The sequence below is a fragment of the Barbus barbus genome (assembly GCF_936440315.1).
Source record: "Barbus barbus genome assembly, chromosome: 37".
In the NCBI taxonomy this organism is placed as follows: domain Eukaryota; kingdom Metazoa; phylum Chordata; class Actinopteri; order Cypriniformes; family Cyprinidae; genus Barbus; species Barbus barbus.
This window is the reverse complement of record NC_136715.1, coordinates 6,839,798-6,852,199: the sequence shown is the minus strand read 5'-3', so window position 1 is coordinate 6,852,199 and position 12,402 is coordinate 6,839,798. Positions and strand designations below refer to the sequence as shown.

Here is a 12,402-nt window from a genome sequence, read left to right as displayed (position 1 = left end):
GATATGTTTCAGATTCACACAGTGCCACAAAAGACCACTTATATGGCTCTAATGAGGAGCTTTAAAGTTGATATCTTTCTTCTTTTCATGGGAATTATTTTGCAGCATTAAGCCAAATATCAACCTGCCTGACCATCTATAAACAAGGATTGAAAAACCCTGTACCAAAATATCTCACATTACAGTAAGCAAAGAACTTACATCAGCAAGAGAATCCTTGCTTAGTATTACTACTTGATCTGCCTGCACTTTTTTGATTTTCATTCAATCTGCACAATACGTCAAAAACAAATCCACAAATCCAGGGTTCGCTGTTAGGACCATTTCACTTCTCTATCTATATCGGGTCACTCGGTACAGTCATCCAACCACACGGCTCTTTTTATCAATGTCATGACAATGCTGCGACAATGATGCGCTCACTGACTTAACTAACATTTTAAAACACCCTTGAGATTTGATCTAGCAAACCTCCAACGACCTCCATACTTTCATATCTGAAATCTTCTGAAAACATGCCTGGGTCACTTTTGACCTCAAAATAAAAAAGTAAAAGTAAAAATTAAATCCCCCATATTTTGGGATATTCATATTTGAGGAATTATATCTATATTTTAACTGTGGCATTATTTTCATCATTTTAATTTCATTAATTTTAATTGTGTATGTGTGTTTAACGCATATCCCGCTTCACTGTAATATAATTTTTAACTTTTAAATTAGAATTATTCAAATGTAGTACAACAACATATTTCAATGATGCAGAAACAAATTACCAATTTAAATATCATATGATATAATTATTTTAAATAATTAATTAATATTTGATATAATTATTTTAATACTATAAAATAATAAAACATTAATCTAATATAATATAATACTACCACAATGCAAAATAAAAAACATCATAAAAAGGCTTTATTTATTTTGATTATAATTTGATAAATTATGTAATATAATATAATATAATAATAGTTATTAAGGTATTTGTTAAGTTTAGGTGTTAGATGTAGGGATGCTAGGTATGTAGAACATTGTCATGCAGAATATGTGCTTTATAAGTACTAATAAACAGCCAATATGTTAATAATATACATGGTAATAAGCAACTAATTAATAGTGAGAATGGTTCCCTATACTGAAGTGTTACCATATATATAAACTGTACTTTAATAGGTTTCTTATCTATTTAATTTGATTTTGGGTGTAATTTTGGCCTGGAGATGTAGGATGAAGTGAATCTGGAGTTTAGGAACTTGCAAACCCAGAGCAATTACTGAGAAAGGTGTAGCAGAGGACAGCAGAATAAATCCTCTTAAAAGAAGCAGATTTACAATGAGTATACTCAGTAATTCCCCTGTTAACACTAGAGAATGTTACCCCGCACACACACATATACACGTTTAAAGTGCAGACTACCCCCTAGTTCTCTCCTTCTTTCATGTGGTTTCTTCACATCCTTCAAAAGACAACCAAATGACTCTGCAAACCGGCTGCAAATGTGTCATGCAGGTTATCCACAAAACCCTTTTAGCGCTGCAAGAATGCTTAACCAATCTAACCCAACGCACTGAGGTTGACGCTGACAAGCGCAACAGGTTTGTAACACATTATCGGGAATTAAAGATAGAAAAAAGAGCCTATTTAAAAACCATCATAGATTTGTTATGCTTTGTAAAATTATTTCAATTGAATTTATGCACATTTCCATCCTCAATTCTTATTATCATAATGTGAAAAATATCATTCTGATTACTGTAATGTAAAAACAGTGGTGTTTACAGATTATGACTATATATGTTGTAATATCTTCATACTGATTGTATGCACAGTAAATTATCATTGTATCCTACCTAAAGCTCTTTATTATGTCTATTTGTTCATTTAATTTCTCATTTATTCATTATTATTATATTGTGGTCTTAATTTTATTCATTTCTTTTTTACATTTTCTATTTCTCCAAACAAATTTCTGTCTGGGATAGAGACTGAAATTGTTTATACAATTTCAGTCTCTATTCCAAACAGAAATCTAGGTCCCACTTTATATTAAGTGGCCTTAACTACTATGTACACACATTTAAAGTAATTATTTGGTACAATGCACTTCTTGTGTACATACATGTTTTAACATTGTACTTATATATATATATTTTTTTAAATACCTGCATGTAATTACATCTGTATGTAATTTCTGTAATCACATTTATAATTACACTGTTGACCCATCCCTTACACCTTAACCCACCCAAACCACCAAACCTGTTCCTAACCTTATCCGTATCCCACCTCAATAGCAACAAAAGTGTTTTGCAATACAATATGAACACAATAAGTACATTGTACATATTTTTTTATGCAAGTACATCAAAATAATTAAGGCCACTTAATATAAAGTGGGACCGAAATGTATTTGCAAGTTCCTAAACTCCAGATTCACTTCATTCTGCAACATCTCTAGACCAAAATTACACCCAAAATCAAATTAAATAGATAAGAAACCTATTACAGTACAGTTTATATATATGGTAACACTTTAGGGAAAAAATTCTCACTATTAACAGTTATAGTTGCTTATTAGCATGTATATTATTATCATATTGGCTGTTTATTAGCACTTATAAAGCACATATTCTGCATGACCATATTCTACATTCTTAATCCTACCCAACACCTAAACTTAACAATTACCTTACTAACTACTACTAACTATTATATTATATTATAGTAATGTTTTATTATTTGGTAGTATTAAAATAATTATATCATATGATATTTAAATTTACAAAGACAGTGCACTGTCTGAGTACAATTTATTAATATATATAGTATATATTGTTTTAAAATCACAACTGAAAACAGTAATAGATAGATAGATCTTCAGCTAAAGAAAGAAACTGACATAGGTTTGGAAAACTATTTTAGAACAACTTGAATAATTGTACAAATATTCCTAAATATAGGTTTCATGTTCTTGCAGAATAATTATTTGACTTGTTTTAAATGTAATTTTGAGGTTAAATATGACCCACACGTTCTTGACAAGTTTTGTACACTGTAAAACTTTACTGTAAATTTACAGGCATTTTCTAACAGTATTATACTGTATTTTTATAAAACAGTAGCATTCTGTATATTTTACAGAATGTCTGTAAATATACAGAAGTTTTCTGTTTTCAGCCCGCTAAATTTGTAATACAGTACCATACTGTAAACGCATTGCATTGTGGGATATATTTATTTCGCGCTCAATTCAAATGTGATGTGATCTCCAAAGAAGAAGAAATGTGAACAGTGTATTACAGGCAAACTAGATTTGTCAGCGGGAATTAATTGAACAAAATAATTATTCGCGTTATTAAGATAAGCCAGTGGTTTGTGAATCTGTGCGTAGATAAGCTTTGTGAGCTTCGTTTCGCGTTTCAAGCGTTAGTGCCTGTGACGCAGCAAACAATGGACGACGCTGCCTGAGCAGACACGGAGATAATTTGTCATCTGAATCATCTAACCTGTGCCTGAGATGATGCTAATCGACTGGAGCATGAGAAGATGGATTAATGTTCGACTAAGTATCGATACGGTAAGCTTGTCTTTTTTTCATTCACATTTCTACATTGTTTCCACGCATGGTTTGATTTTGGGAACGTTAAACTTAACTTAAATCCCGAGTTAGCAATTCACTTGGGTAAATTGGTTTTATATTCGCACATTCACAACATTCACATATTTCCGCGTTCAATAACTTTCTAATTATTTGTGCAATAAAGTTATTTTTGCGGACTAAGCCAGAGCGCGCACACACACGTCACACACCGGATGCGTGCGCGCACTCAGATCACTTGGACATGGTTGTGTACAAGAGGTAAAAAACTGTATAAATACTGTTCATTTTCTCACACAAACCGCTCGTTTCGTGTCTTAGGCCATCGACGTGTAGTTACGATGGGGAATTGTTTAATTTGGATTTCTCTGTGCATGTTCTTTTTCCCTCTTATAGAGACAGTGACCTATACCTGCCATTATATGACTGACAAGCTAGAACGATTTGACCTAAACATATCAAAATTGGATCTACTGAAGAAAAAAAGACACCTACATCTTGGATGCCCTTGGGGTAAGCTGATAGATACCAAATTTTAATTTCAAAGTGAACTATCCCTTTTAAGATGTTTATGCACACCTTCCTTTAATCCAACAATCAAAAACAACTTAAATAGCAAATAAGACGCACACATTCACATGACCTGCTTCTGATTATTATTTTTTTATTATTATTATTTTTCAGGCTGAACAATCTGATGAAGATCCGGTGCTAATGTAAGCGCTTCCCATTTGTAGTCCATGTTAAAAAATGTCAGTTCTATGATCGTGCTTTTTAATGTGTTATAATTTTGCCAGCACATGAAAATCCATAGTCATGTTCCTAATGCTTATTTCAAAAGTAGTATTCCTGATTGCTTCCATGTCTTCCATGGTCCTACAGCTGCTCCCACACTTGCAGAAATTAGATGGCCTTACCCTTCAAGCAGATGTAAGTAGAGATTACTTAAAGCATGTTGCAAATAAATGTGATTTGTTATGTCTTGGTTCTGTTAGTGATGGTTGTGCTGTCTTCTTAAAAATTGTTTCAGGTATTCAGCACTCAATCTGATGTCCAGCAGTGTCTACATTTGCCAGAGAACACAACCTATAATTCTTGGTAAGTAAACAGTAAAGGTTTAGTACCTAAAATGAACATTAAGTCATCATTAACGCTATGGAAGCATATGGGTAGCAAAATTCAGTTTGAAATAATTTCAAATTCAGTTAGTAATATGCAAAATGGCAATGCATTTCTGTATTTTAATTGACATTTTACCCTAAATATGTGCAAAGTTTAGTGCAAAATGAAAATGGAAATTCAGTTATATAATTTACATATGATATTTTCTACAATTGTGCATCCTGTTGCCAAGCCCAGCCTTGATGTAGCCTAAAGATTGACAGGTCGGGGGTGTGTTGCATTTTCAAATACATTTCGAATGCATGGGGTATTAAATGAAAATGCAATTGAAACGTCTTATATATAAGTGTCAATGCATTTAAGAAAAATAAAAGATATTTTAAATTACAATTTTTCTACCTTTTTACTGCACCTTTGGATCAGAATGCATTCTGAAATTACAATTATCATGTGGTATTATGATGTAAAAACAGTTTTTGCTTGGACATGTTAAACATCTAATCAATTTGGGTAATACATTTTAATTTCCATTTTGCAACTTATAAAGCATTAAAATATGTTTTTAATTTGTGTATTAAAACTAGTGTAGGAAATGGCAAATGTAAATTTTATAATTTAAATAAAATTTATGTGATATACAATAAAATACATATGTGCACTAAATATTGCACATATGTATAAGAAAATGTAAATTGAAATATATCACCATTTTACGTATTGCATTTCAATTGAATTTTGCTACCCATATGCTTCCATGCACCCTGGTGTTGTTCTAATGCCCTATGACCTTCTTTGTTTTTTGGACCACTAAAGGAGAATAATACAAATTTAAAAAAAAAAGCCTGCTCACGCTTGTCCATATAATGGCAGTGATAGTGACCAGCATCAAGATACAATAGTATCACAGAATGTTCACATGCAACATGTCATGTATTCCAAGTGAATGCAATATTGTTTAATGAAAATCCTGACACTGACATTGGTCTTTTGTGCTCGACTGTGCATTCATGAGATACTATTATTATGCAGTTCACAGCTATAGTTGTGAACCCTGTAAATGGGATTTCCCTGCACATATTTCAGATTTAGTTTAATAGTTATGTTGAGTTGAACTATGTATAGACAACTAAACAGAACTGCAATGGAACCCACAATAGTTTATTTGAAGTATTTTCTTTCTTTTTTTATTTTCAGGTCAATCTCTAAGCAACCAGCGGTAAATGTTGAGCAGCCCAACTTTGTCTCTGGCCTTGCAGTGCTGTTTGTATTATTGTATGATTTCAACCTCCAGTATCAGGCAGAGGTGGCATGCACCCTTGCGACTGAGGTTAGCATATTTGCCATTGATATATATATGATAGAGTGAATTGTCACTAACTTGTTTTGACAGTATTTGTAAAGTACTTAAGTATATTTTAAAAAATATTTTATACAGTTGATTAAAGAGCTGAATGACATATTGCATATTTAACATTATCATGTAGTCATGTAATCACATCGTAAGTGTTGCAATTCTCTGTGCTGTCTCACAGAACTCACTTCTGTGAGATGCTGTGTGTGTATATATATATATATATATATATATATATATATATATATATATATATATATATATATATATATATATATATATATATATATATATATATATATATATTATTAGACATATACATAATGTTCACTTTTTTTCTTTTCTGTCTTTTAGATGCTTTCTCAACATCAACCCTGAATGTGCATCAAAAACCAAGAAAGGAAAAGTGACTTACAAGAAGACTGGACATGTTGTGTAAAAAGAGAACAGTACTGTAAACCCACAGGTTTCCTCTCTTCTGAAAGACTTTTAAAAAATATATTTCTGAAAAACCTTTCCATTCTTTAAAAGTAAATAAGATTACTGTATTTTGAATTACTTGCTAATTGTTAATTGCATTTTACATGTTTTATATTTAAAAGAAAAAGGAAAAAAAAAAACTACAGCTGGCATTTCAGCCAGTAAATTCATATAAGGCAATTGCCTGGTCTTTTCTTTAAAATAAATAAAATGTTTTAAAACTCAGAAAATATTATTTTCTCTATTTTTTTGTGAATACTGTTATGAAAAAGTATATTTTTAATTTTGTAAATCCAAGAGTACTGAAATAAAAGCAGGATTTACAGTATTCCCTGTAAAGAGCACAGTGTAATACTGTAAAAAAAAGTTATATAACAGTATAATACTGTATTTCGTAAATACAGTACAGAACTGTAAATGTTGTGTACAGTAGTAGTACTGTAAAAATACAGTATGTGGCTGGCAACCCAGCTGCCAGTATTTTACTGTAAATTTACAACGAAAAGTTTTACAGTGTATGTATGAGATTTTGTGAGCCTTTATAAGGTAAACAAAGGTGCCACATTGTCATGATAATGAGAACACAACATTTCACTTCATTATGGACACTTTTATCTCTTTGTGTGTACCTGTATCTGTCCCTCTAAATCACTTTCCTCTCTTTTTGTGTCTCTTAATCACAAAAGCACATAATAACCCAGTTAGCACAGACGCGGAGTTGTCAAGAGTGTTTTCTACATTATTCACCACAGGCTTGGCTTATGTAATGCAGTCATGTGAACGTGTGCCTGTTGGGAAGCCGGAGTATCATCAAGTAGAATGCCTATGCTAATAACAGGGCTGATTATGCAACGAGCCTATTTACAAAAGCACCCACGCAAAACACATGCATGAGCCCAGAACCCAGCCCTGCCAGGCCGGGACATCTAATTGCTCTACAATCGGAGCAGCAATCTCTTCTTTGACACTGACTGCCTCTGCCGCCACGCATCACCCTCCCTGTCCGCGAACAACCTTGCATTGAGGCTAGCCAGTTGCCAGGTTGCCATAGCAACCGCACTGCACCTGCAAAACCCTGGCTGTGTGACTGCAGACGGTGACGTGTGGCCCTGCTCTGAACTGGACCGCCTCCAGTTGACGATCTGAGTGCTCGCTTTGCCTTAGTGTCACTGATTAACATATTACTATAAGACTAATACTAATACTGTAATATACAGTGGTTTTATGCACATTTTCTGTATGCATAAAATTTACAGGTAAATCCTAGTATTTTTAATTTGCGATTAATCGTGATTAATCACAGTTCATGATTAACGCGATTCAATTTTTTTATCGATTGACAGCACACACTGTACACACACACACTTTTAAATAAATGAAATAAAAGAAATAAAGTATATAAAAACTTTAACTTTTATCATTTTAATTTAGTTAAACTTGATGTAGCAGAAAAACTAAACCTAAAACTAAAATAAACAATATAGACACTAAAAAAAAAACTACTAAAAGTGGCAAAACCATCAACAGCATCATCAACACAAAAATGACTAAAACCTTGAAGTCCGTCTGCAATTTTTAAAAGATTTTTTTCTTTTAAATTAACATTTTTATCAGGTTCCTACAAAAACAAAACAAAACAGCCAAATATGAAGACAAAAAAAAAACACATAAAAAATGAAAAATACCCATTTTTGTTGCCAAGATGATATATAGACACCTATTATTTAAACATACAGCTTCATGCGTTCATGTCACAAACATGAGGTCATGTGATACTATAGTACAATACTGTACTAACTAATAATGTCTATTTTTAGTCATTTAACCTACCATAAATATATTCATTAAGTAGAAAGTTGCTATTCTTGAAAACAGCCTTGGCCTCCATCCATTCCTTTAGTTCCTCTCTCTCTGCACTTTCTGTTTTCTTCAATTTACCCACTGACTCCTCAGAGACCTGAGCTATCTGTCCCGCCTGCAGCGGCCTTATTAGTGTTTTCTTATCTCAATTCAATACATGCTCTCCTTCCCTCTTCCTGTTTTGCACCAAGGGAGGCTGTCCTGCATTTCAAAGGAAAGGACACGGCTTTCCTACACAGAGATGAGATATGCAAAAACCCCACCTTGCATCAAAACACCAATTCAGATAAAGGTTCTGGATATGCTTTAGTTCATGTGGCAATTAGCTCTGTCATGACTCATGTATACTGTTGATTTTATCACATCTGCCCTGGATCAGCTGACACACTGTGCCACAATCATTGTTTACTACAGGATCTGAATTCACTGCAGGTTTGCACATGACATGAGAGGTTCAAAAGTCATAAAAACAACCCCTCAACCCCCAGCTGATCTCACCTGTATGACAGGGTTCCCTCCCTCCAGCAGAGCGATGGCCAGCAGGATGCTTTCCTGGAAGATTCGGTCACTCGTGGCATTCATGATGAGGTCAATGACCAGGTCAGATGCCCCTTCTCTGTCCAGATGACACTGCACTTCTGCCAGGCTAATCTCCCCTCGACTGCCCACTGATCCTCCACCACCTCCTGGGAATAAAGAATAATAAATATAAATATTATATGCATACCACAGTTCAAAAGTTTCAAGAGAGGGTAATTTAAAAAAAAATATATATATATATTTTATATTTTGCAATTAACTGAATTAATCAAAAGTGACAGTAAAGAAATGTCTGATGCTACAAAAGCTTTCCATTGTAAATAAATTCTGTTCTTTTGAACTTTTTCTTCATCAAAAAATCCAGCAAAAACAACATATTGCAGTTCCACTTTCCCTTAAAAAAATAAACTAAATAAAAAAATAATTTTAAAAAAAAGGCACAGTCGTGGCCTAATGGATAGAGAGTTGAACTTGTAACCCGAAGGTCTTGGGGTCGAGTCTCGGGTCCAGCAGGGAGTGTAGGTGGGGAAGTGAATAACCAACACTCCCTCCACCCTCAATACCACGACTGAGGTGAGACCCTTGAGCAAGGCACCGAACCCCCAACTTCTCCCCGGGCACCGCAGCATTGGCTGCCCACTGCTCTGGGTGTATGTTCACTACTGTGTGTACACTTGGATGGGTTAAATGCAGAGCACAAATTCCGAGTATGGGTCACCAAACTTGGCCACACACCACTTCCCTTCCCCTTTCACAAATACATCAAGTAGCACAACTGTTTTTGACATTGACTGTAACGAGTTAAACGTTTAATATAATTGAAATCAGCATATGAAACTTTTGCTTAGCTATCACAGGAATAAATTGTGTAATAATGAAAAATTATTTAAAAACATTGATTTAAAAACATACACTTTAATATTTGAATGTCTAATGTTTAACATTATTATTATTTATTTTTATAAATGGTTTTACTGTATTTTAGATTAGAATATGAGAGACTTCTTTTATAAAAAATCTTACCAGGGACTGGAATATTAGCTTATTCAGTTCAATGCATTCAGTGCATATCATAAGACACTATTTTGATATTAGTTAGAATTTTAATGTGCATGTACACACATTCACTGAAAATGTACTTCATTAATTAGAGAACTAAATAATCAATTAAAATTATTATAATTTTGTCCAAATACAAGTCCATTTCTAATATAATGGCAGCCCTTTTTCAGTTCAAATATCAAATAAAATCAAACCAATTCATGACCAAATCTCAACTGTAATTAGTTTTGAGAACTTGAGCAAGCCTTTTTGATGAGATGTTGCACTAATTTGACATAAAATCTAAAGACAGGTAGTCAATAAATGACCAAACAAATGACCTTTGTGGTACGTTTGGGTCAAAGTTTGATCAAATTTTCCTATCATCTGCAGTCAGTTTCCCCTAAAGAGATATCCGCTTTAACACGTTCGCTAGACTTTCTTAAGAAGGTTCTTCTGGAGGCTATTCACACAGGAAGTGCAGGTGCCACATTCTTGTCGCCTGGCAACAGCGATGGCTCTGAATATATAGGACACATAGCATAAAGAAGAAATTGGTCGGGGAGGGAGTCATCTTTAGCAACGGGGTATTATAAAAAGAAGTTGGTGTCTATGTTTGAAAAGGTCAGCTTGCATCATCTATTATAAGAAACTTGAGGTGCTGCACAAACCTGCAGGAGTCTTGGTCTGCCCGCCGGGGGCGAGTGGCCCGTTGCTGAAATTGGTCAAACTGTCTCGCCTGCCTCCCGGCTTGAAGTTGTCATAGTAACGGTTCACCAGGACTTGCCTCAAAGCTTCACCCTGACAACAGGCAAGGGGGCGGAGTCACAAGAGGGGCTTCATGACATACATCATCAATATCGAACATCAGTGTGCCACCATGACCGATATCATCAAATGGTGGATTTGAAAATCAAGAAATAAATTATGAAAACACACACAGATTTTGATATGAATGTGGTTGCTGATTTTTTCATACAGATTTGAGACATTATATTGTATCTTTTTTAATGGTGAAATACACATACGTATCCTTCCACAGCTGGTCAATGAGAAACAGAGTTTTTCAACATTTAAAGGGGTCATGACAAGAGAAATCAAATTTGCTTTGATCTTTTGGCATATAAGAGGTCTTTGTACTGTTAAAAATCCTGCAAGTTTCATAGCTTAAAACATCCTCATTATAAACAAAGCATTTATTTAATCAAGCTCTAAAAACGGCTCGTTTTGGGTCCGAGGGACAAGGTGACATCACCTGGGTGCAGTCGTTTGCATAAACACTGCCTCCAGAGCAAGACATCGACAAATTGTTGTCTTCTCACCATAGGCCCCGCCCACTGGCGTTCAGCTGTTTAAAGCCTGACACTTGATCACGCTGAATGTCGCGTCAAAAGCAAATCGAATTTACATTCACTGCCGCATCTCGTTTACACTGGATACAGTATACAGATGCGCGTTCGAGTCTGTCGTCAGGACAAATGGAGTGGAAGAACGTTCGTTTTGACGCATTTGGTTTAAAAAACTTGTTTGCGTCTTTGTACAGATATCAGAAGGATCCCAGCATAAGTAACAAGTGGATAGTTTAATTTTAATTGCAACCCACATCGTGTCTGAGGATTGGTCGGAGCATTTGTTTTTGTAAACGAGGCACAATGTCATGGAGAGTTCACAAAGAAACATTTGTTGAAAGATGAAGCGGAACTAGATCTGACTGCAGCTGCATCACAAACCGTAAGTAAATGATTTCATAATGCTTTGTCTGGAAATGACCGTTTTATTTTGATTATGTTGTCAAAACACTCACATGCAATAGTGAGGAGGCGCTGATACAGTTTCCCATGCAATGACGTTAGCCAATCACAACAGTGGCTGATTACTGAGAAGACTTAAAGGACACGCCCCTTAAAATCAGGTCGTTTCAGAAAGAGGGGCAGAATGAGGGTTGAAAATGATTTTTCTGCTAATTTTTTTTATTAACGTTATAAGTAAACCTCAAGGAACATACTAAAATGAAAAAATCCATGTCATGACCCTTTTAACTTGAAACCTGTTTATTGTTCTTGTTTGGGGTCAGTTAGATTTTCTTTAATAGTTATTATTAATAGTTTAATTCAGGAAGAATGTGTTAAATTGATCAAGAGTGATAGTAAAGACATATAAAGTATTTTTAATTAATATAATAGAAATAAATTAAAACAAGCCTCTAAAAGACATTTCCCTTTAACTTTCTATTCAGTCCTAAAAAATATTTTCCCATAAAAAAACAAAATGAGCAGCATTCATAATAAGAAATATTTCTTGAGCACCATAGAAATGAGGCTTTTAAAAAAAAAAACACACAAAACTACAATAGAAAACAGTTATCTTAAACTGTTATACTTACAATATTACAGTTTTTACTGTG

General features: G+C 34.1%; 1 protein-coding gene and 1 long non-coding RNA gene across 2 annotated transcripts in view; one reads left to right on the top strand and one right to left on the bottom strand.

Annotated features, from left to right (window-relative positions):
- Window positions 1-12,402, bottom strand: part of LOC306857010 (inositol 1,4,5-trisphosphate-gated calcium channel ITPR1-like) — a 132,872-nt gene that overhangs the window by 45,038 nt on the left and 75,432 nt on the right. The window contains exons 43-44 of the mRNA XM_079396627.1: window positions 10,670-10,799; window positions 8,916-9,103 (exon numbers count right to left, since the gene is read on the bottom strand). Of these exons, the coding sequence (XP_079252753.1) occupies window positions 8,916-9,103; window positions 10,670-10,799 (318 nt within the window). The remainder of the gene's footprint in view (window positions 1-8,915; window positions 9,104-10,669; window positions 10,800-12,402) is intronic.
- LOC306857011 lies at window positions 3,507-4,320 on the top strand. The gene is made up of 3 exons (XR_013783063.1): window positions 3,507-3,583; window positions 4,001-4,117; window positions 4,289-4,320. It is a non-coding gene; the product is annotated as an uncharacterized lncRNA (long non-coding RNA).